The sequence below is a fragment of the Malurus melanocephalus genome, unplaced genomic scaffold (genome assembly GCF_030028575.1).
Source record: "Malurus melanocephalus ecotype Western Australia unplaced genomic scaffold, MMel_1.1 scaffold_1, whole genome shotgun sequence".
NCBI classification, from domain to species: domain Eukaryota; kingdom Metazoa; phylum Chordata; class Aves; order Passeriformes; family Maluridae; genus Malurus; species Malurus melanocephalus.
In genome coordinates, this window is record NW_026623233.1 from 345,595 (window position 1) to 371,458 (window position 25,864).

General features: G+C 38.6%; 1 protein-coding gene across 1 annotated transcript in view; it reads right to left on the reverse strand.

Moving 5' to 3' along the window:
- The window catches only part of GLRA2 (glycine receptor alpha 2), a 119,310-nt gene that overhangs the window by 66,875 nt on the left and 26,571 nt on the right, over nt 1–25,864 (reverse strand). The window contains exons 4-7 of the mRNA XM_057387754.1: nt 21,195–21,418; nt 7,961–8,043; nt 6,897–7,034; nt 4,706–4,920 (exon numbers count right to left, since the gene is read on the reverse strand). Of these exons, the coding sequence (XP_057243737.1) occupies nt 4,706–4,920; nt 6,897–7,034; nt 7,961–8,043; nt 21,195–21,418 (660 nt within the window). The remainder of the gene's footprint in view (nt 1–4,705; nt 4,921–6,896; nt 7,035–7,960; nt 8,044–21,194; nt 21,419–25,864) is intronic.

Genomic DNA, 25,864 nt, shown 5'->3' on the forward strand with positions numbered 1-25,864 from the left:
AAGCCCAAGAATCTTTAACAGTTTCCAAATATGCTGGGGATATGGGATGACACACAAAAACAGTCATTTACTGCCAAAGGGGATAGACTTCATTGGCTTTGGTTTTGCAAGTCTCTGTACCTATGCTTTTATTGCATTTGGTAATGCATGTAATACATGCATTGGTAATGCATGATTTAAAGCAAAATGAAGTGAATGGAAGGACTCCCAGAAGTTTTGGTGAGCTTTGAATGAGATTTTTTTTCTGYACAGATTGCTCCCTGGGGACAGAAAATGCATTCATTAAGCACTGTGCATTAAAGTAACACAATATGAATGCTATGCAACTGTGTAAAATACAGTTGCTATCACTAGACCTAAAATATCCTGAAATGTTTTGCTTTATGACATTAAAAGTGATTCATTTTCTTGGGCTGTTGTTGCTAAGGTTTGGTTTATGTAAGTGTTTTAAGAAGAAAGCAATCTGAAAAATACACAACTGGCACAGCAGAGAATTCATTATTCTTTCAAATGCCTCTTTTGAAAATCCTTTCAAACTTTTTATTCTGTTGATTTAACAGAAGAAGAGCCATTTACAAATAAAGAGAAGAGCAAGAAAATTGTCCCTCAATGCTCTGAAGAATTGTTTTGTAACACTCTTTAACAATGCTGYGTTACCAGACATTGACATTCCCCCTTTACCCCACCATCTTTTACACATCTGTGGCTGTAAGTAAAGACATGTTTAGGTGTCCCTTGTGATGGTCAAAAAATCCTCAGTCCCTCTTTTGATGGATGCATAGTGCCCTTTGGGTCTGTGAGTCGGATACTTCCAGAAGACAAGCACTGAGCCCTGCATGGATGTACAGTCGCCCACGTCAAAACTCTGCCCCAGAGTTTGTCTGCAGAGGGGAAATCCAGCACAGCCCAGGTGCAAGGGATGTCCCTGGCTCATGCACAGGACTCACACAAAGCTCAGGGTTTTGCAGGGATCTGTGGTCACACTGATCACCCAGATGGAGTTTGGCAGTGGAAAGGGATGACACGACCAGAGGGATTCAGATAAAGGAGTATCAGATGTGAGTAAGATTTATGAACGTGTGGGAAAAGGAACTGGTCATAGGAACCCTGCTATTTTGGATCACCATTCCTGGGCATCCCAGTGACRGATTAGTCAAACTGGAAGGAAGATATTCCATCCCAGCTTTCTGGATGAGTTCTTTACCATCCCCTAACACAGCCAACTAGGGTAATTCTGGTTACAGGACCACTCATGAGTRTTCTGTAACAAATACAAAATAATTTCATCATTTTAAAAGATATTGGCTCCGTGGTGAATACTCCTCTGCAGATACTCAGCAAATCATTKTTTCAGCATACAAATGGATCAGGGGGCATTATTGCTCAGTTTATGTTAAAATTGTGGAGGAAGAGAACCTTTCTGCTTTCTGAAACAGGCACTGCAGGTCACCCTTCCTAGAACAGTAGCCATGCTGTGATGTAATCTATCTCAGTCTACTCTTGCCTTTGGTAAGAAAGGAATTAACTTTGCAGAAGAACAAGRGTGAAAAAGCATATTGGATTTCTTTATTACTATGCTGCTGATATTGGAATTTGACCCAACATTTTTAGACAGAATTACAAAATACTCCAATTATAGTAATTCCACAGAAACACTACAAAATTTACCAAAGAAATATATTTCATTTAGAAGAGGGCATTCTAGATATTTCTCTTCTGTGCAGCAAATATGAACTTCAGATTGAATTAATTTCATTCTTTCATTTCCTTTTATTTTCATTTCTTTTCAGCAATCTCAGTCTCATGTTTAATTTTCAACAGCCGAGTGCCTAATGTCTGTGTTGCCATGACCTACTATTATGAAATCCACGTATCAAAATGAATGTTAGTTATTAATATGGAAAAGAACAATTTTAAGCAAACAGAACATTGGCCTGTTATCGCACACCAGGGTTGAGAACAATATGTAGGTAATTACTTCTAAACAGTGGCACTTTAGTCATTTAGATAATAACTTGGAAACAGACAGAAAATCCTAAGGAATCTTATCATAATTCTTCTTTTCCTTTCTTCAGGTAAAGGAATTATTCCCTTTAAAGTTGGCAAGTTTTGATACTTTGTTGGGTTTTGTAGTAAAGCTCTATTAGAGACAGAAGAATGGAGAGAAACTCTTGGCATGAGACTGGGCAAATTAAAGTTAAATTGCATAAATCTTTATTAAAAAGAACAGGGYACAAATAAGAATGAGGAAATTATAGTTCTTGTATATCAAACCTAGGCTGCCTTCACAAAGCAAAGTTGCATCTCGTTTTTTTTCAGTCTTCTTGCAAAAATAACCCTCCTGAAATATCTTATTATGTTAGACATTCATGCTTGGAGCAACTTTTAAATGGATATTTTATTGTCAGCCTGACTTCCTGTGTCTTGGCTATATGTAGACAGGGCTTAGAAAACCATTACTTTTACAGAGGRATTTGAGACTTCAGATCTGACACTGATTTGATTCAATTCTTTTCAGATTTTTATTTCTAAGTGCATTTCAGCTGGGACAGATTTTATTAATAAATACAATTTTGATATTAAATTACAGAYGGGGTTTTAAAACAGCTAAGTGCCCTCAATAGCAATAGCAAGAAAATCTTTCTTCTTTGTATAAGGAATCAGATACTGGTGATTCAGGACCAGAATGGAGCCCAGGTTTATTCAAGCACCTGAGTCACCCGGAGTGGGAATCAGCTGGCTGGATTGTTGGCATTTAGAACCCCATTTTTAACTGATGCACCTTCAAAAGACCCCACAAGGATTAAATAACATAGAGATCAAAGCTGTAAAATAGAGCTCAGCTGAATGACACAGAGAAAATGCACCAGCCAGGTGCAGTTTGACTGAAATAAGTGCTGGGCTTGCTGGTGAGATCCTTCTCCTAGTGCCCATCTTCTGGCAAAGGAACACGGAAGAGGAGGAGAAGGTGGAGATGGGCAGAGCACCACTGTTCTGACAGCTGAGATAAATGTATTTAATCCTCAGGCTGGAGAAGAACCTCTCCGATAATCAACAATCACAGACAACATATTTTGAATCTTCCCGTTTCCTCCACTCAGCAAATACTTTACTACTCAAACACAAYAGAATGCAAAAGGGGAAACACTTCAGCTGGATCAAAGGCCCATGATGAAAAAACTTCCTAAAGCATTAGGATTTGGGGCACGCTTACACTGTGGAGCCTCTTGGCAGGGTTTGTTTGCCCAGTAGGAAATATTGGTGGAAATCTCCACACAGTGATTGTATTATCTATACTTCTCAAGCCAGAAAATTTGTAAGAAACTTGGAATGTATYACATGGATTGATGTGCCATCAAGACAGTCTTCAGCGACTCCAAACTTGCTATTTAAAGAGCCTGTACACTTCTTGCCAAGATTATATTTTCAGAATGTTCACTGGTAATGTAGACTAAATTGTCTGAAAAAATGTTTAATAAATTTTCCATTTGAAATTCTGCGTTAATATATGAGAAGCTTTCAGTTTGCATGGAAAATTATGCATATCTCCAAGTGAATAAGTGAAGCGGAAGCAAATGTACTCACCAGATTTTTAAGTGATACTTTCTCATTACTAACAAAGGAGTAACACAATCTGTGCACTTTTTGGAGCTGCCCTGTATTTTTGAAGTTGGCCTCCACTTGAACAACCTGCRTATTTGGAATGAGGCTAAATGTGATACTGAGGGTGAAGCACCACAATACACAGCATGCTTTCTTGGAATGGATTGTGATCTACACAAGCATTCAMATTTTGTGCTTTTCATTCATCCTAGGATCCCAGTCCCTGTGATGCTGGACTGCTGGAAAAGGACTCTTCAGGGAGTATGTCTCATAACTCCTTAGACTACTGCAAACTTACCTACCTCTGAGCTCCCTACCAGAAAATTGTGTAAAACCTGAGCTTGCACATTAAATTCTGCTGGGAATGCTTTTATCAGAAGCATTTGGGCTGTGCCTATGCTGAAAAGAGCTSTCAGCCTGACTCAACAGAGAACCCAGTCTATAATCTGTAAATCCATCTACAGCATCTGGCCAGGATTAAAAAGACCWCAAAATCTGAATGAGAGGATAATTTTATGCACAGACAGGATGAAGGTCTTCAGAGAACACTTRAATGAGTATATGGACAAGTTCTGCTTGGAAACAAAGACATCAGCACTTCCACACTAAAAAGGTTCTCCAGAGAAATCTTTTAGGTGWATATATGTTACATGCATGCACATTATATGTGTGTATATATTTGGGGGGTATATTTATATATTCATTGGACTAAGTGCCATATCTAGAAACATCAAGATATATGAGAGTCTAACATTCCAGAAAATATCAGACAGCGTTTACAAAGTCCAGTCAGGTATCTAAATATCTCAGAAAATATGGTTTCTAAACACTCAAAAATAAGTGTCAAAACTAGTAGAAACKCATTAAAAATTCATACTGCTGCACCATTCAGCCAACCAAACAAACAGCAGAAACGTTCCTTGATCCAAATGCAAGGGTATTGCAAGTTTAACATCACATTATTCACAAATATATATAACATCACCACTTTCTCATGAATCCTTATCAGATGCATGTTTACACAGACCTTTCTGAAATTTAAAAATGTAGCACAAACATTCCTTATTAAAAACAAATCTGCRATACAAAATTATTTCCTTACTTTTGGGAGGGAAGCTCTCGATCCTGAGCTTTGCGTTGTCATTGTCAAAACTGTAGTGATACCCAGTGCAACTCTGGCTGGAGCAGCATCCATGTTGATCCAGAAAGAAACCCAGGATAAAATGACAATCAGCAGGCTAGGAATGTACATCTGGATTAAATAGTATCCCATCTGACGCTCCAAATGAAACTTGACTTCAATGCATGTAAACTTTCCTAGAACATGAAATTACTTTCATAAATGCTTTTTGCACATTTTTATCTTGTTTTCTGAACATAAGTTAGATGTGTGGCTTGCTTCCTAAACTAATACTGTAAGCAGATCTTGATACACAAACACTAGTCAGCCACTTGTTGCATGCCAGCTTGAGGGAAGCATGGGACCACTGAGACAGATTGTGCCCACTTCCTTCACATCAATGAATATCAGCACAATTGTTTCACCTCCAGAAAACATAAAATAATGTTTCTTTTCTCAAAATTCAATCAGTTTTTTTACTTTAGTATAATGTTAACTATTAAAAGGGGACAGCATTTTGGTCTTTTAGTGACATGAGATTAAGTAATTGTGTTTGAGCAGACAAATTGAGATTGCCTGACAGTGGAACTGGCTGAGCAGTGGGAGCTGAAGAGTCCTGAGCTGCAGCAGCTCATCAGCTACTGATGCACTCACTCTGTGCTGCTCTTGGATTTTCTCTGGATCAGGGACTGTGAGGGCTCTGCTCCAGGCAGACCACAGGGAAGCCTCTCATTCCCAAAGTATCATGCTMATGGTTTCAAAGGACCCCTTCTGTGTCGGTTGGGAACATGCATGAAGTAGCATTGTTCCTCATTCACCCTTTCAGGGGAAATGAGACTGTTTGCTCCATTTTAGCCCCTGTATTTTTCTGGTTGGCCACCATGCTGAATGGTGGGTGCAAGAGTTGGCACAAACAGGAGTGCAGAGGCTGTTTGGCAAAGAGATGAGTGGAGACTGAATAATATCCTCTGACAGCAGAGAATTTATAAAATGAGTGAGCTGTGACTCGAAAGGCAGATGCTGAGAGCTGGGCAGTGACTGCTCCTGACCAGTCTGCTCATGCAGAAGGGGACTGGAAAGGGGGGTGGTGGCCACATGTGGCAGAAATGGCATGAGTGGCACAATCTGTCAAAGGCTCTCCAGACTCTTGTGGCACAGCCTRGACAGTGAGTTTAGGAGAAGGCTCAGTAATAAGTTTTATCCTGAAAGAGAAAACTACAAAGACAGTAGTGGGAGTGCCAATCACAGAGTTTTCCTTGGTACATTGCGCTCCAAAATGAGAAACTGAATTTATAAAAATTAAAACTAAAAGTTTTCTTTTCATAAGAAATAGATGTGACTTTATTTTTGGCAAAGGCAGAACCTCTCACACTGTGTTATTTCACAGAATGAAACAAATGTATTCGGTGCAGCCAGATCAGTTCTTATGCTGGAATGATGAAAAAGCTATTTYAGATGAGAGGGATTATATTTAATCCCAGAGAGCACCCAGAAAACTGTTCTCTAAATGCTGTCCCTGTTAAATAAACTCCAAGCAGCTAAATCAAAATTTTAACAGAGTTTCCTCTTCTCTGTAAAGCTAAAGATAGAAAACACAGCATTATAATGACAAAATAGCAAATGAGAGAAAAAACTTTAGAGTATTAGGCAAACATTTAATTCCYCAGCATTCCATATCTGTACACCATTAAGATCAGCAACATGTCTTTTCATATGCTGCATCTCATATATTGAACTACCCATAAATGGTGGTGAAAATTTGATATTTTTTCTCACTGGCAAGTTGATATGCTGGATAATTAAACCAGGTTCAGAAAAATCAGTACCTTAAAAGTGATGAATCAATATTTAATAAAAGAGTTAGTTTATTGGAAAAGTTTCATTTTAGGGATATCAAAACAATTAGATTTTTTGATCAATTTTAAAAATAACTTAAATACCTCAATGATTTTAAGGATATTAGAATATTTAATGAAATTAAAGAAAATTTGGAAATTAAATCTTTCAAACAGGATAACAGGGAGAAAATTTTTTTCTTTTCAGATTTAAAAATAAGTGTGGCTGGATCAAATTTTACTTTCYTTTTTTTTTCTTTTTATCCATATTTTACCCTCACAAATTGACATTAGATACCATTGGAGCAGTTGATAGAAAACAATAGAATAATGCTCACCAGTGTTGTAATGTTTTGTGCAATAACCAAGTTCTTTATCTTCTTTCAAAATAAACTGTGGCAAGGTCAAACCCTCTGCAACTTGCACAGGTCCATCACTTAGCCACTCAAATATCAGATCATTCATGGTGTAGCCAACTGCAATAAAGAAATCAGAGTTTATTAGATGGCAGCTGACCAGAAAAAAGCAAATGTCCTTATGTMTGAGAAGCATGTCTTTTATTGCAATCCATGTTATCTCAGTCACATTTTCAAACTGTTGGATTAACAACTGCACAGTTCTGTTAGTTGCTGGTTGCTACAACTATACTATTACTCTATTAAAAGCAAGAGGTGAACACTGCTGTATCCTGAAGTACTGCACTGGTTTGCCACTGCAAAGCAATTTTGCTGGCCCAAACCAGTTTAGGATTCTCTGGGAACAAAGGCAGGTGGCAGGCCACAGTTCATAGCAATAGAGCTAAATCCTTTGTAGAAAACCCCAAAATGGACTGGTACCTACTGAATATTGGGAATGATGACTGGCACGTGCCATAATCCGAGCCACTCCTGGGTTTGCCTGATTGTTCCCTGGTCAGGTTGAAGCAGTGCTGTGAGGCTGTGTGCTGGTACCCCAGTCCATGCCTTGCCTATGTTTACCATACCATCTTAAATCGATAAATAGGAACACTGCTTCATCAGGTATTTTTCTTCCATTCTTCAAAAGTCAGCCTAACTCAATAGGATACAACAAATCCCTGGCTAGGTACTAATTGTCCTTATTTTCCTGAGATTTAATAATTTTCCCACACAGCACTGCTCAATTTGCCCCTGGAAGTGATGCAGCTCTGATGGGTAATGTGGGAGGAAGGAGGGAGGAAGATAAGAGAGCAGCAACAGCACAGAAACACAGGGCCTGCACATTATGGTGGTAAATGGTTAAAGCACYGTTCCTCCATTATTTTCCCTTACAAAATAGGAATATTGAGTCTCACCACATAAATGTGACAATATAGATTCTATCTAATCACTGAATGCTAGGGTAAAATCCTGTTATTTGATAGATAAAGCCATTGGGCACTCACAGCTCTCTAGCTGCATCGTACATGTCTGTACATCCATAGGAAAATTCTTCAAGTCCATGGGACAGGACAAGGTTAAAGTAAGCCTAAAAGTAGAGGGGGGGAAAAAAACATGTTAGACATCTACAGGTTGTATCTAAAGCCCCATATTTAAGAATTTAAAAAATCAAGACTAAATCTTATCACCTCAAAGGCTGGGCTCTGTCCTTTGAGCTTTTAAGCATGTAAGAGTTGTGGAGACAAAGTGTGAGCTGGCTGAGCAGAACACAACACCAGGACAGCAAGACAAGCTCCACTAATGCACCAGTGAATGTTTTATGTACAATACTGAACCAAATCATCCAAAAGATGAAATGCCTGGTCATGGGACACATGTTTTTAAGTTTTATTTTGGAAAAGCAAAAAAAGAAAAGGAAACAACAACCATGGTTTGTTGTTTTTTTTTATTTAACAGAGTGCTTTTGCTCTGTTGGAACAATGAGTTCCATTTCCAAGCCTTCATTCTTACTGCTTAGCCACTAAAAGAAGGAAAAAACATCATACAGTAAAAGCTAGAATCACATCGCATTAAAGGAGTACAGATAGAAGAAAGTAAGCCTAAAGGAACATAATCATACAAAATATATTTCTCTTTTAATTTTTCAGTTGTTATTGTCCCAGATAAAGCATAACTTTACTTAAATGGGAATACTTTTAATGTTTCTTTTTTTTTTAGTTGATTTTACCTTTTAACATTTGATTGAAATCTATTTCAAGACTGTCTCTTCTGTTTTCTTTTCTTTTCTTATGTGAGGAGAAGAAGCCATTTTTAGTTAACCAAAATATTGGGATGGCATAATTACAAATTTTGTGTTAAGCCATATCCAAAAAGTACATGTCTATTTATGATTACATTCAGCACAAAAATCACTTTTAAACTAAGAAAAAAAAAAAAAAAAAAATAAAAACACCCTTTGTGCCCATTTATTATGAAGGGCAAGATTGTCTGAAAGGACACCAAAACATTAAGACAGTATTATGAGAATAATTTTTTAATTATGTCAGTGAACTCACAGGTCAGCTGTTTAAAAGTATAACCTTTAAAGTATGTTGTCCCACAGACATATGTGATCTCTACAGAGAAATACTTGACCAAGTTCTGTCTCCCACATTGATTTTGTGTCTCTTACCACATACAACTGATTCAAGGTCTTTCCRTTTATTTCTTCACCATGCAAAGTTTTGGGGACCACCTGACTGAGGCTTCTAGCCATAAAATCACTATGACAAAAAGATGATATTTAGGTAACTGAGACAAAAATAGTCTCAGCCAGATCTAAGATCACATTCAAATTTCTGCTGTTGCCTACAGGTCGGCTACCTAGAAAAAGTCCCACTATATTCATTTTGACACAGTCTTCAGAGAACAAAATGATAGTATCAGGAAATTAGAGATCATTTCTATGTGGCAGTGAGATAAAAAAAAAGTCCCCAGTATTCTTCTCAACCATAGGAAGTAAACTCACATTTAATTTTTGGGATCAAACAGCAGAAATATTAAAAAAATAGAGTCATCTAGAGAAAAATGTTTATCTAGTAGACATGTGTCATTGAAAATTTGTCCTTTCCTCATTTCAATATTTTAAGTCCTTGAAAAAGTTAACTAGTCTCATTTTTACTAGGTAATTTCCTGCAGTGAAGATTGAGCTAATTAAGTTGCTAATCCCCAGAATTAACAAAACATTGCCTCTRCCTCTTTTCTGAAATATTGCTATATCAAACTCCCTTCCTTCTTTTCAGTCATCTTCTAAATATGGCTTAGATGTTTTAAGTTCTTTTCAAACATGCTTTTATGCAAAGGCAGCCTTTGTAAATATTTGCATTTGTTTGCATTCATTGAAGTAGGCATGGGCTACCCACCCCTCGRATTTTACTGACTGTCAGGTGGGAACTGCACACTGACTTTGTTTCTTTTCTCCTTCATCCCTTTCTACTCCCCAGCACAGGTAATCTGGGGGTTGAGTACCCACATGGTCAGGAAAGTCTCTTGTTATTTTAATATAAAATTTATGAAAAAGCAAATACACCCAGTTGCACCTTTCAAGGCTCACAAGGAAAATATAATCTATCTCCATCTCCAATCTATCTCTCTCCATTTAAATGAGGTAGATATAACAACTGTTTTTTTTCCCTGGAGGTGAGATGAGAAAATTATGTGGGCTGACTTTGTAGGTCCACACAAAGCCTAACATCCTGCTTTCTCTTTAGTCTTTCTTTAAGACTAAATTATTCTCTTCTCACCCTGAAAAATGAAAAATAATTTCTATTCACTGTGTTGATGAGGCTAGGTGAATACATCACGCCCTTACAGTTTTACCTCTACATTCTGTTCACCTCTGCAAAGTAGTTATTCATAATTAACATCTTTGCCTCTAATCCCTTTTGCCAGGAGAAATGCAGGTGTTGAAACAAATGCTATCACCCACAGACCCACTGATTTCCAACAAGATTACTACATGTTCAGCAGCTGGAATTTGAAACAGACCCACTGAAGTCCAGGGTGGTGGGTCAATTTACAGAAGTTGACTCTTTTTCAGTTAAAATATGAGCCTGCAAATGTTTCCAAACCCTGGTACCATGTCACTGTTTATATATTTACATTAATGAGCACACARGGTCATAAATACAAAGTGTTGGGTAGATGCAGATACCCACATTGGTGATAATAACAGTGTCATTGATGGAAAATACTTCAGCAAAATGAATGTCTCACACTTGGCAAATTCAAGAAGGGCCCCGGGAGGTTCAGAGCAAAGAGCAAATTTAATGGGGAATTACACTGATGAATACTTTAATCGTTAACAAAACAGAACAAACTGCTACAGAACAATCATTTCATTTTTCAGGCACACTGCCACCAAGGCATTTGAGATGCACAAACAACAGATTTGGTGCTGGAGAACCATAAAACACCGATGGGAAGTGCTTTATGGGCCATCTGTAAAACTGAAATGAGAAGAAGCTGACCAGGGACTTGATTTTTTCTTCAGTGCCCCGAGAGCCCTGCACCCCATGGCAGCCAGACCCCGGTGGCACAGCTGGCTCACGGAAAGCTCTGGGATGGGCACTTTGTGTTTTCCAGCTGAGCAGAGAGGGCTCATGAGGGAGCAGGAGAGAGTCACGTCTCCAGCGCCTCAGCACACCAGGCACAGCGCCAGGGACAGCAAGCTGCCTCCGAGGAGAGGAAAAGCTGCTCTTTTCTTTCCCTCCCTGCTCCCCAACCCATCCCACAGCCAAGGAAGAATCAAACCCCGGAATGGTGCAGAACAAAATACAGAATCAGAGCCAGAAAAAAAAAAAAAAAAAAAAAAAAAAAAAAAAAAAAGAATGAACAATCAGCCGACACTGTGACAAAAATAATCAATCAATCAATCAATCAATCAATAATATTACTGAGCAACACTGTAGCAGAGACAGGGCTATAATCCAAGTACTCCAAGGAAGCATTGTCTCTTATTACATTCTGGACCTTCTTCCTGGGCATTCCCTCACTCACCAGGCAGGTCCCTCTCAGCAGCATCTGCTGACACCCTTAAATGCCTTCAAAGTGCAGCAGGCATGGCTGAAATTGCTTCACCCAGGAAATCATTCAAACTCCTGTTTTTCATCCCCTGGTTTCCCTATAAAGTCCTGAGATATCACTCATTGTGTTGTGGGCCTGTCTCTCTTCCTACCTCCACTCAAAATCTTTAATTTTTGGTCACCGCAGGGACCCCHTTAGAGCATCACTCAGAGGTCTGCATTCCCAGTTTCTGCAGGAGGGAAGGCAAAGTCCTCCAGGCTGAGGCCTCATTTGTCACAGAAGTCACGATAAGGCATTTCATGGGAAGAAATAAATAGCCTGACAACAGGTTACTAATCAGAAACCCTCATGCTKGTGATCTTTCACACCTGAACACATTTTGTAATGCCGGTGTGAGCAGCCACAGCCCCAGATGGGCCAGCAGCAGAACTCAGCACAGACACAGCTGCTGCACCCACCCAGAGGGTGGAGAGGTGACACAGTGTGCAGCCGAGGGGCTCAGAGGTGTTTGTGTGCAGGGCAGTCACGACCTGAGCTCAGCAGTGGGGCCAAGATGCTGTTTCTTGTTCATCCTTCCACCACTCCTGCCTTTATCCTGTTCTTTCTCCAGCCTGGAAACACTTTCCTCTCCTTCTCCTATCCCCTCCTTCTCCTATGCATCTACCCTACATCTCTCCCACGGACACTGAAACAACACAGAGCCCAGACTTTTTCCTTTGTCTCCGGGTCTGTCCCTACACCCTTTCTCCCTCCTTTTCCTCCTGACCAGTTCCTGTCAAAGCCCACTCCCACCTGCCTTCAGGGTATGAACTCTTGAGGCCAGCCTGCCTTTGACAATTAACCCCTAAAGCAGCATCAGCAGTAGATGGTAAGGATCTTGAATTTAAAAAACAAATTAAAATTCAATGGGAAAATAATATTTGTAAATAGATTGTCCTCAAAATCGTTGCAATCTCATTCTTTCACTTGAGGGTTTTGAATGCTGGAGCTCCCAGCCATCACAYCACTTCTCTGATAATCTCACAACTATACAAAAACACTTCAGAGACTACACAAACAGACTGATTGTGAATGGTCTGCAACACAAATCTGAAGTAATRAACTGCTAATATTGGGCTCAACACTAAGGGAAATGGGTTTACACATTATATAAGCCAGAATTTTTTAAAAATAAATTTAAGAGAATATGTAATTTTATTGAGATTTGATGTATTGCCTTGTCTGCAGCAACCACTGAACTGTGCTGTAACCCACTCATTTACAAGCAGCTATCACTCCTTCACCTGATGTGTTGCAAGACACCCAAAACTTGACCTCAGTGGCATCTCATCCCAGAGGACACTGGTTGCACAAGAGAAAGGCCCTAGGGATCATTATATGTGATATATGATGACAGGGGAGTATCCTTTTCATTCGTTACTCTGCAAGAAGGGTTGATTGTGAATGGGCTACAGCACAACAGCCTCCTCCTCACAGAGTTATTTCTAATGATAAATAATTAGGGTCAGTTCTATTATGTATAGAAATAGTAGGGAATTTAAATATTCCTGTAGATAAAGGTACAAATGCCTTCTGTCTCCAAAAAAAACCACCATGATTATCTGCTCACTAGCATGAAAAGCAACAAATGCTTCACCATGAGTAGGCATGGTGTCAAAAATAACATTTTGTTTCTATTCTTATCTGTTCATTCTTTCACGCTACGCCCATCTGCACCTCAGCTGCTGGGACAGGAGATTTCAGGATCTAGGATTTTATGCTGCAAATACCAGAACATAAATAGCACAYGCTTGATCACTGGTAGCATTGGCTATGTGCCCTTTTTTAGCAAAAGTCTAATACTTCAGCAAACCCCTCAGTGTTGGATTTACTGAGACAAGTGAGATTTATTTTTTCCATCATTGTTAAATCTAAAGATGCTATTGTAAATTGCAAGGTTTCTGATGTTTTTCTTAAAGCTCCAAAATGACAATAAAGTTAAAGCTATTTTAGTGGTACATTTTTTTCTTTGAAAGATTAAACTCTTGATCCTTGTAGCTGCTGAAATAGCATTAAAATATTACCTAAGCACAAGCAGGCAAAGTTCCCTATTAAACTGGCAGGGGAGATGAAGTTGCACAGCAACCATGACAGCATTGCATGACACGGGAGCAAATGGCATTCAGGTTAGTGACACTGAAACGGAGGAGAATCTAAAATCTCTTTATATTCCTCCCAGCCCCCTCCCTTGGGTGCCTGAAAGAAGGGCACACACACTATTCAAATATCAGAAGACAAAAAAAATTCCCAGTGGCATTCTTCTTTTAAATGTCTTTTCATTTTCTAGTCCATCTCATTATTTTTTCAGGGACCTGAGTCATCATTTTGAATGTCAATTCTGGTAATTTTCATTGTCTACAGGCTTTGTCCTGTTAAATGGAGCAGTCAAACTGACTGGTTTTYTCCTTATTTTTGAGGAGTCCCGGAATTCCTCTCAAATATTTGTCATGTTCTGCAGCTTCATTTCTGTCAGGTGGAAATGGGCTGAAGTCAAGCTTAGAGGAGACGTGGAACCTTCTCTGCWATGGCAAAATGTGAGTTATAGGCTGGAGTTTCACGTACTTCTGTTTTTGAGCATGTTCTCACTCCCTCCAGTGCTTTGCTTTGCTTCATGTGCTGCTCAACAACAGAGGAGCTGGCACAGAGCAGGGTTGTGGATTTCTCATTACAGCCATCCCACTTCTCATTGTAATGCAAACACTGTCTGCAGATACACAATGCCAGCACATGAGCTGCCAGCAAATGATTTTCCAATTATTGCTCAAACAAATCTATGAAATTAAATTCAAGTTTGATTGTATGTAGCAGTTAAATTCTGTAACCACCTGTTTCCTTTCCATGAGGAACAGTATTTCACCTTTTCTTTTTCCTCTCTCATTTTCTCTCTTGGTTTTCCTGCATGTGTATTTGGTATGGTGCTGCTTTCCTCCTGGCATGATGACATCTCTATTCTAAGCCATATATTGCAATCCAATTGGCAAAAGACCTTTATCCCCACAACCATGTTCCAGGAAAACATGTTTTTCTGTACCATTTAGGAAGGGTTCCTTCACCTGCATGATTTAGACCTAACCTTTAACTGCTCCACTGCAAGTTCAATGGTTAAATGAAGTGATTGATCACCAGAAATCAAGGACAGGCATTGCCAGCGCAGACACAGACGTGTATTGGCTGTGCAGCCATCCCATTGGCACAAATATCCAGGAGCCACCTGCCAGTATTTTATATCCTACAGCCAAGATCAACTTCACGTGTATAAATTGGTCCCCAGCAGCATTTCTCACTTTTTTACTTAGAACAAAGGCTTCCTTTTTAATTGAGACACAGGAATACAGGGCTACAGAAGTGACATCTCAAGCTGTCAAATCTGATCATCTGCTATCACCCAGAGTCACATCATCTCAACACTTTCAAAAATGATCAAAGTTCRTTGTGAGGCATCTAGTGTGTGTGTCCCTATTTTTGTGGGAATATTGTTCCGGAATTCAAGGTGTAAACTTTAAAACTTCCTCTGTGAGGTTACTCATGACCAGCTCAGAGCTGTTTTTTCTCCTGGCAGCCCTGTTCTTCAGTCTGAGCAGCTCTCCTCTTGTGTTTGTATTTACCTGAAATGCTCTTGTGTCTCATCTGGGGTTGTCCGTGGCATTAGAGATAGAAGTGAGGCAGTACATGCTCAGATATAATGCCCATATCCCTGCTTTGCTTTMAATGCCTTATGAAGTGAAAAAGCAACTAATTTTGTGTCATTAAAATGCAAATTATTCTTTTCTTAAGCAGTACAATTAATGGCGTTTTCACAATAGCTATGTTAGTTGCATAACAAAGTACCCGCATTAGGCTTTATTATTTATTTAGTAGATTTTATTATTTGTTATGCAAAGCAAGTACTTTAGGTACAACAGGAAAGTAAGGGTATTGGAAACCTGGAGCTAGATCCTCAGACTGAATTCATGGATTGGGAGGGAATGAGAAAGAAGGGAGTGGGTGATGCAGTTAAGRGAGTTTTAGGAAACAGCCCCAAAGCATAATAATGTGAGTACATTTATTTAAAAGGCTCCAAAAGGAAGGGGGTTGAGGCTGGAGGGAGAGGCAACAGTAAGGGCATAATGGAAAGGAAAAGGAAGGGTGAAAAAGAGACAGTTAATGATAATCCAAGGACATTGGGTTCGGATGTAATGAGAACGGCTGCTTTTCCCACAAAAGGCTGCAATTTTTTAGCTTCTGAAACCATTGTTATTATTGTAATCATGCTTATGGGAAGACCAATTTGTCAAATTCACTGAATTCACATAGCATACTGCCATAATTTGGGAAGTCTCCGTGTCCCAGTAACATTGTGCAGAATAATAAAGTTCAGTGATTGTAGCTCTGTGAGGTCTCAGCCTACAGTACATATTAGCWTCCAAGCACCAAAGTATTTTAGATGTTTTCTATTTCAGTTGGCGTTTCTGCATTGATTATTCTTCAATGTTTTGGTTTGGTTTAAATGTAAAAAATTTACTTTGAGGTATATGAAGATCTTTTATGATTTTGGAAAGTCAGGGCAGTTAGAATGGGGTAAGGTACAGTTTTGCCAATGCACGAATGAAAGAATTTTCAGTGAAAATGTCCCTGTGCTTATTGACATCCACTTCCAAGGTAAAATTGCCACCTTGTCAATACCACTGTTATTCTGATAGGACCTGGGGTAATAGATATGTTTGTGTGAGGTGGGAGTATAATAAGTGAACAGAAATGTCAATCATGATAGACATCTCCATGATCCCACCTCTGCCAATCTGACACACGGAAAGACAATGCTTCTAGTAAAGTCCAAATCCTCTTAAATCCCAACACAAGATTGTAAAATAAAACTGAAGTCATCAAATTAAAGCACAGAATGCACACTAAGCTGTAGAACATAAAATTTTCTACCACTCTGCTGGGCTAGACCGTGCTGTGACACGGATGATTTACACACAATGGGTATAAATGGATCCTCAATATCATTTAGCTGATAAAGCCTGTACCCCAAAATTGTTTTAGAAAACCTACACTTGACTTCATATTCTATAGTGGCCATGCAAAAAATCCAAGACCATATCTTATTTAAAATCAATAGATTTATCAACAGGATAGTGAACTTTTTGCCATGAGCAGTCTGTTGCAGAGGGACCAGCAGTGCTAACCATGGATTTCCTTAACCTGCTTTTCTTTTCCATAGGGCAAAGAACATGAATACAGAGGAGACTACCAAACACAGAAGTTTCCCTCAGAAAACCTGYGTTATAAAAGTGCTGTGCATTACTTCTGATGAGTTATATGTTGGACATGGCAGTTTTAATTCCTGATCTAACACCAAGGGCTGTGTGGGGTTGTGGGGGTGCAGGAGGGAGCTGACTCAGTGCTCTGTCCCTCAGCACTGTGRCCTCGCTAGGAAATGTTGATTTTGGAAAGTCCTGAGTGAGGCAGTCGGTGTGGGAGGCAGCATTGCAAACACATGTACTCTTCTCACAGATCCTTCTCTTGCTTTGAAAGAGCAGGTGAGGGCTTTGGGATGTACCCTGAGGATTTTGGGATGTACCAACTCCCCCTGTCAGCCACTTGTGCAGTGGAAGGGCTGGCAACCATTCCCAGAACAGCCACACAAACAGAGCAATCCTGTAGCTTGAGCTGTCCCTGTTTCTCAGTGCCCTACAGCACAGAAGTGCTTTCCAGCAGACACTGCCCTCATCCATAGTAACATTTACAATTAGAACTAGGTCAATAGTTGAAAACACAAGGAACTAATTGTCTGCATAACTAACAATTCTGGCCCTGGGAAGACAAAGAAAGACAGAAAAACAGATGTTTTAAAAGACTTGRGGAAATTCTTTCTGGGTAATTAATTGCTGTTTGAACAGGAATAACAAAAATAGGGKAAGAAGTGTAATTTGTAAATTCGCACACATCTCTTCCCTAGAATTCCAAGTGTCTCTTGTCAAATTATGCAACACATTCTAAAATCTTCTCATATTGAAAAAATATGTAGTAATCTGCTTTGTAACTATTTCTGGCTAAATGCACTGGCACTACAATTCAGAGCAAAGCTCAGCTGAGAGTGTTTTCTGGAGCAGCAAGTAAAARAAAATCCATTGTTACAACCATTTTACCTTCCTGACCAATATATTCTAGGTTCAGTGCTGTGGATCAATATCACAGTTGAATTATACCACTTTCTGAATCAATCTCATATGGCTGAGATGCACTGAAAATATTAAAAAGAGAAGGAGGTAATTAATGCAGAAAAAAATCCACAAACCTTAAATAAAACCACTTTCTATCACTTTGCTAAAATAAGCTTTTAGGCAGATGCTAATATTCTGAGCTGGCTGGCAGCCTGAAAAGAGTTTGTGGGAATCAGGTAGCACAAACAGGTGGCTCAGAGAGAATGTAAAGACTCCTGTGAGTTTATTTAGCCTTTTCCTGATGTCCCAAGTGTCCTCAGTGGGCCAGAGAAGGATCCTTGTCCCTGGAACATAAAGCCAGTGCAGTGGGTGTGCAGTGCAAAATGTCATACACAATGTGAGTGCCTGGAATAGGATGCTTGGTACCATCACACAATGCTGCTACACTTTCCAAATGCATAACCCTCTCCAAAATCCAGTCCATGCAGAGATCAGTCAAGGGYTGGGAGCAGATGAGTCACAAGTATCTAGGTGACATTGTGTAGGTTATAATTTGAACTCATTGTTTTTTCAGCAGACAATATAAACACAAACTAATTTATTGAACACTGCTGTTACAAACCTCTCTTGCTGATGGCTCTCTACAGAATGCTTTAAAATAAAAGTTATAGCTATTTATGAGCTATGARTGGAATATGAGTGGAACTGACACTGATCTTGACTAAAGTGAAGTTGCTTGCTGAATATAACTTCGCTGTAATTGCAGACTTCTCAAAATACATGAGCCTCTGAGAGCTGTTGTTACATCTCCAGTGACAATAGCATATATTTGCAGTATTAAGTAGTTCTGTGTTCCCTCCACAAGGTTTTCGTTTTCCCTGCAGCACCCAAAGGCTTTGAGCATTTACCCAGTCACAGAGCCTGAGCTCTATATAGCATGCCATCTGAGATCAAAACAGATATCAAGATAATCAGCTGAGCATGCAGCAAACATCTGAAAACGGGGCTGGATTTCTAAACTTCTGGTTCAGAGATGGGTACATGAACCATCAACAACTTTTTATTTTCTGTGATAACTCCCAGGGAATTCAATATAGTTGTAGGAATCTGCAAGCACGAGCATCATGGTTATTATAAGATAAACTGTGATGGAAATCTACGTTGTGCCTCTTCTGTATCGTGTTAGGTTTGTTTCTTTGACAAAGATACAGGAGAAGGATGAAGAGCCTCATGCTTACCACAGGGTGAGATAATTCCTTTAGCCAAGAATGGCAGTGAGGTGATACGTGGCACACACCCTCACCCACCCATTCATGATTTACCTGAGCACCCATATCCTACACCAAAAGTCTCATTTTAATAAAACATGTACCATGAGCTGTTGTTCCATCTGAACTTCCAAATTTGGTCCAGAAAGGGCASGTTTGGTCTCTGAGAGCCTCCTGCAAGGTGCATTTTCATGTTTTTGGTGCTGTATATAGGGAAGTGGGATACCACTACCGTGTAATACACACCTTGCTTCTTGCCCATTAGTTACCAGCAGCACTTCTAAACTCACTTTATGCAAAGAACAGTTTGTACTTATGCAAGAATAATTTGATCTTGATTTTGTTAAGTTTTTAAATACAACAAAACAGCCTACCTGCTACATCCCAGATGCATTTGTGAAGTGCTTTAAACACTTAGAACACATTAAATGCTAAATGTTAAATACCACCACGACAGGCAAAATGCTATTGGTGCGGTAGTGAACAATCACAATGCGCTGAAACCAATCACTAAAATATTCTTTTTTTTTTCTGCATAGCACAAYTACAAGCAGCTGACATCAAACAGAATTATCTAGCCCACTATCTAGAAAACAAAGAYAAGTTTATCTAATTGTTCCTGATTTCAAGTTTACATACTCTGGTAAGTTTTCTTCACTGTAAAGAAGTGATTAGAAAAAATAGAAAAAATTCTATGCCATGTTAGAGGTGTGGGGTAAGGCTGTCACTGCTGCGGGATACAAATGAGAAGTGATGAGCTTTGCTTAGTGCTCTCTTGGAATACTGCTTACTCTGCTTCAAATTAATTTGCATTTAGGTGTGGGAATTTTACAAATGTGATATGGCAGCTCAAAATATCACTTTTGCTGCATGAACAAATGACAGGAAAACTATCCATCTGCATWCAGAACAGCACCCAACTGCACTGTTTCCTCCAATAAGGTGGTGTCTGATGTCATTCAAACAAACAGATGCATTCATTTCTTTCCCAGGGTGAAACAGGAAATATTTGTAAGTGACAGCATATTTATCACTCTGCTACTGCTAGTACCATCCGTGTATCCTATTATTTTTCTCAAGCTGTTCAGGTACAGCAATTTGGAACCCTGCTCAGCAAGCATTTGCTTTTCACCCTGCTTCATCTGCCCAACTATTACTGGGCTCTTATCAAGGAATTTCCACAATAATTATGCAAGTGGATGAATTTCCATGCTAGTATTTATTTATTTAACATTCTAAGGAACACAGCTATCCCCAGCCTGAATCAGTAGTAATTCCTTAAAGAAAATGGAGTCAAAACCAGAATGCCCCAGCAGAAATGGCCTTCAAACTAATCWGCTTTACAGATGAGCAAATTCACTAAAGAACCTGTTAAACAAATACTCTCGTGTTTACTTTCCACAATGCAAGAAAGGCAGAAGCAAAGAAGCATCACCAGGCAGAAAAAGAATCCCAGTAATTACTTCATTTTAAACAATCCTAAAAGCAATAATACAGTGTTTTGCATCTTTGGCTACCTCCATTAAGCAATTGATGGCTCACAGTAAGTTGAATGTCAAATGCATGCTGCAGGTTGTTTGCTGCTGTTTATGGCTGTGGAATGCARTTTTGTTTTTCTGTGAACATGCCATTTCATCAGGTCATAGCAAATCATATTTGTCAGTATTTATCAATTCAGCTAAATCCAGTCACATGACACACACTTCAATGCACTTAGTATTAACAACAAGTGCTTTCCACAGCTCCAGTTGTTTTTTTTTTTAAGTGACTAGATACATCCAATTAGCCAGTGACTGGTATGTCAAATTCATTTATTGCATTTCAAGCATGTTTTTACTTACAGCATTGAGCAGTCATTTAAATTAATATTCCCCTTTACTTTTAAATTGCAGTCCACATAGTACTGAAGAGRTGGTTTCCTCTTTGTAAGAGGAGTGACTTGAGCTAATGCTAACTGAATTACTGAGGCATACCATTAAAGCTGCAGACAGCCTCAAGTTTACTGCAAGACCAAGTAGCGCTGTGCCACTTAGAGACTATTTTACAAAAAGTAAAATGTTAGCAAAGAAGCATAGGCAAATTTTCCTTCTACCCTGCTGTGGCTAAGTCTCATTTCAGTTGTACACATGGGACAACAAAAAAATTAAACATGTACATTGTATCCAGAAAAACAGGGAGGAAAAGAAAGGTATGAAGAGAAAAAAATAAAATTAACTGGTTACCTGATACTGTACAACACTTTTCCAGTTTTAGAAATCCTCAGCAACTTGTTGTCTGTTGTGACATCATGGAAATTTGCTCCCTTCTCATTGGCAAAGAATAAATCTGGCTTCCAAATAGAATCCAACATAGAGGGATCCAAATCCAGGGAATCATCAGGATATTCGCTGTAAGCCAGACGTGAATCATTCCACTGCTGTCTCAAAAAAATGTTCACTCTGTAGTCCTACAGAAATGTCATGTAAAAAGGTTACTAAGCCACCAAAACTAGAAGCCCACTTTAGTTTGCTTTATGTTCTTAGACTTACTGCAGCACCAGCATTACAGAAAACATTTGTCTTACCCTTTGAACATCAGAGCTGTCATTTGAAAATAAAGTTGCCAAAATGCTGCGTTGAACCAAACAAACACAACTGGTACATTTTCCAAATCAAAATTCCTTCAGTGATGAGAAAAATATTAACTGCAATCTGMACTGTTAAATATAACCCTCTCTCAAATGCTGTGGATTAACTAAGAGATATTTGGAAATTCAAAAAGCATTGTGGCTAAAAATATATTATTTCATCAAAGATTCTATTAAATTACCAAATTAAATAAAATTATTCCAATATGTAAGTCATTTATATMTAATGTGCTCATGAATAGTTTTTAATTACAATGAAGCCAAAATTATATAGAAGAAGTTAAATCACCACTTTTTATTTACTGCTTGTTTCCTTTTCCTGTGTGCTTTTCTGTGTATGTTCCTTCATTTACTCCTCCCTGTCTGCACCCCATTAAAATTGGCCTAATTGTGTTCTTCTGCTCGGTGGTCTGCTAGTCACAACTGGGAAAGGCAGCAATTACTTAGAGGTTCATTTAGAACCAACATTAGCACTCTGTCAAGAACTGGTTATTAAAGGGGAGTGCGAAAAGAGCTTTCAGGTTCTAAGCTCTGCAGGGAATGGAAAGAAGCAAATGTTTACTCTCCTTATCCCAGATTTCCAAAATCAGCAAATAAGATCATGATCTCACTGAAATTACTACTTTTAAATTGTTTGTTAGCCCTCTCTTAGAAATGYATCTAGTCTTCCTCTAAAAGAAAAATATTTAATAATATTTCTATTGATTATATTACCTGAGGGAATGCTTTATCAAATAATTCTGCTGAAAGTACAAAGCATTCACATTTAGGATTTGTTTTTATGGTAGCAGCTGTACATTAAAATGGCAGCACTGTGCTTTTGACTTGGAAAATGTATGAGCTGACCTGGGTTTTAGTCAGGTAACTGAACTGCAGAGAAAAGAACTTATCACCCTTGAAATGTAGATAAATATTCTCATTCTGATTAGAGCAGCAGAAAGCAGCTGCCCCATATGCAGAATCTGGGAACAAGCCCATCTGAGCTTTCACACCCTTTGCTCAGTAGGGTGGTAGTGGGGTGTCCTGCTGCCCTGGCAGAATATTTCTGACATCCAAACTGATGCAGGTTTTGAACCCAATGGCCAGATGTTTTACAGTCTCAGTAGGTGAATAACTTTTCTTCCTTTGTTTTTCATTTTCATTTTGCTCTTGGGTATAGATGTGAGTCAAAACAGGAATGTTGACTAATCAGAGCAAAAGAGACCTGAGAGTGGTCTCAAGAATAGCACATTTATTGAAGGTACTTACAAAAGCCTGTAGCTGTTTTTCACAAGTCATTGTACTCTTTATAATGGTYTTGTTTCAGACATTTAAATATCAAATAGCTACTTTCAGTTCTGAACTTGTAAAATGTCATCACATCTTGTGAGGATACACTATGCATAATCATACTATTCCTTTTTTTTTGGTCTTAGAAACTGAGAGTGTTCCATGTTTATGATGTGTCTTTACACATATATGTGTCTCAAAGTTTATATGGGACAGCTTTAGCTATAAATCCAAGAGTGCAATTATTCCTATTCTGCAGAAAAGAACACAGGAGCAACTGTGGATAAAATAAAATTGCTACAACTAGTTGTGATACTGCCTTTAATTCTTAATCGTAATATGRTATATAATGAAGTCAATGGAAAGTGGAGGGATTCTTTTCCCCCACAACATAGAAATCATAAATAAGTCAAATCAGTAAATTGTATAGAAATAATTTTTTTAAAAAATGCTTTGATTGGTGATTTAGACAATAAAAAATGGTCTGAAATATCTTTCTTCATAGAAGAGTTTGCATATGATAATATATATTATACCAAAATCATAAATAGTGTCAAGAAGATTACAYTATATTTTTCAATATTTCCCTTCATAAATATATCAGAGCCATCACACCAATACAATTAGAAATGCTTTCCCTCTKCATGCTTTGTTGTTAGAAGCAAAACAGAACTGAAATCTTTGTGCCTGATAGGCTTTGCAGATCTATGTATAGATATTTTAATGAGAAATAAAAATTTAAATATAACACGCATATCACAAGAACAGCATTATTTTTTTTCTCCTATGCTTGCAKTTGAGAGGGATATGTGTTTACACAGGCAGACTTAATCATGTGCAGAATTTTGAATTTACTTTTCCTGTGCTAACACTGTAACTATATTTTGAAGGAAAATTCTCTTGAGAATGGTAGAACAACGTGGACTTGAGGCAGACTACAGTGTGTATTTTGCAAGGTCCTGAGGGTAGAAGTGGGTGGGCTGTAGTAATGAACTCCTACACAACCATGAGAACACCTCCTCTGCAAATTCTTTCTGACAGCACCACCGCTCCAAACAAGGGGTGTGGACCTGGAGATCCAATGTGGAGATGCAAYACCAGTGTCAGTGACAGCTCAAGGCAACTCAGATAAACAGTTTTCCTCTGTTCTCGAGCCATAAGCTTAGAGTAATGCAAACATACTGAAAGAATATTAATCTGATTAGATTTAGCAGCTYTATCTGAAGATTTAGGGACTTGATCCACAGATATACTTAGTTTGCATTATAGGAATGCAGATAGATAGCATCTTTCAGCAAATCTAAATCCAGATGCACTGCTCAGAGCAGAGCCCTGGATCCCTGTGGTTTCAGGCACTGCTGTGAGGGGGAGTCCCCTGCTCTGTTCAGTGCTACTTTCTGTTTCTGAATCAGCACTTGTCTTTGGTCTCAGCTTTCCTCCCATCTCCCTGTCTGACAGCAGTGATTGCCCAGGAATTGTGTTTGGAGTCTAAAACAAACAGCAGGCTTAGCTGGCCTTCCATGAATAGGAGGGGTTTGCCAAAAAGACTTATCTCTCTCTGAATCCTAAATATGAATGCTAASTAGAAAGCAGTGAGTGGTTTGATGCCTTATTCCAAGGCCATGTAAGAGAAAAAGCACTTGGCTATCTATGGACATAAGCAAGAAGTCCCCAATGGCTTCAGTGGGAGCCTTTTAAGTTGTTAAAAATATATGTGTGAACTAATCAGAATCTAATAAGCTTATTTGTAATTATGGGTTTTGTTTCTTTTGTCTAGCTGGGAGATGGTATCATACAGTCAGCCAAAAAAAAAAAAATAAGCTTATTTGTAATTATGGGTTTTGTTTCTTTTGTCTAGCTGGGAGATGGTATCATACAGTCAGCCAAAATAAAAAAATAAAAAAAAAAAAAATCAAAGCTTTTAAAATAAAGAAATGGTAACTTCTTTCTGCTAATATAAGTACTCAAAACACAACTGGAGTTTGAGGCCTTTGCCCTGACAGAGAATTGGCTGCATTGTGTCAGTCATTGATTATAAAGCATAATGACAAAAATAATGTCCTCACAGTTAGTCATTTCTSTAATTAACAATTAGCTTGTCAATGTACAAACCACTCTGAACTTCTCCTACAGCTGATAGYTAAGAAATCCTGGTCATTGGGAGCACTGAACATCTGAATTCTTTGGGATGCTGCCCAGGCTGATGTAGATTACTCGTCTATGATACTCAACTGCAGTCATGCTGTACAGTGAATTTTCTGCTGAATACTGCATGTGTGAAAACTTCCAAAAATAGATCCAGAGTTTACTGGCACAACTGCTTTATTCAGTGAACTTATTCAGGAACATCTTTTTCTCCTTCTTTGCAAGTTAAAGCTTCAATTTAAGACAAATAAATAAATGAAGAAAACTTTCAACTATATGATCTTGACTCTGGCCTTTTTTATTATTATTTTCATTTTGGTATWATATATATCATTGTAATAAGGAAGAAAAACATTTCTTTTGCAGGAAAAATAATCTATTGGAATACTGTCCCATATGTGCTTTATAAGCAGAAAGATACATATGAATTTTGCTTCTCTAGATCTTTGGGAATAAAACTCTTGAAGAGTCGATGGATTTCATCCATCAGAATCAGCATAAAATCCTGTTTTATTTCTTAATGGAAGGTTTTAGCTTTTAGAAGAATGTGTTGGACATYGGGGTTGTGCTGGCCTTTCACATAGGGAGGAATTTTATCCTGTACTGTGTGTCTTAATCAGAGAACAGAAACTATCCTTGCTAACATTCCTGAGAACCTGGCTTACTGAATTTAGTAGGTCTGGGACTGTGATCCTCTTTTCCATGTTAATTTCTCCTATGAAAGCTTCTCTGAGCAAGTTTTCATCTCCCAAGTTTCCAATGAACTGCTGTGGATGGCCCAAGTTATATTCTGATAATGTCCCTTCAGTGCATCTACACGGTTTCACTAAGCATTCCTCTCCTCTGAGACAG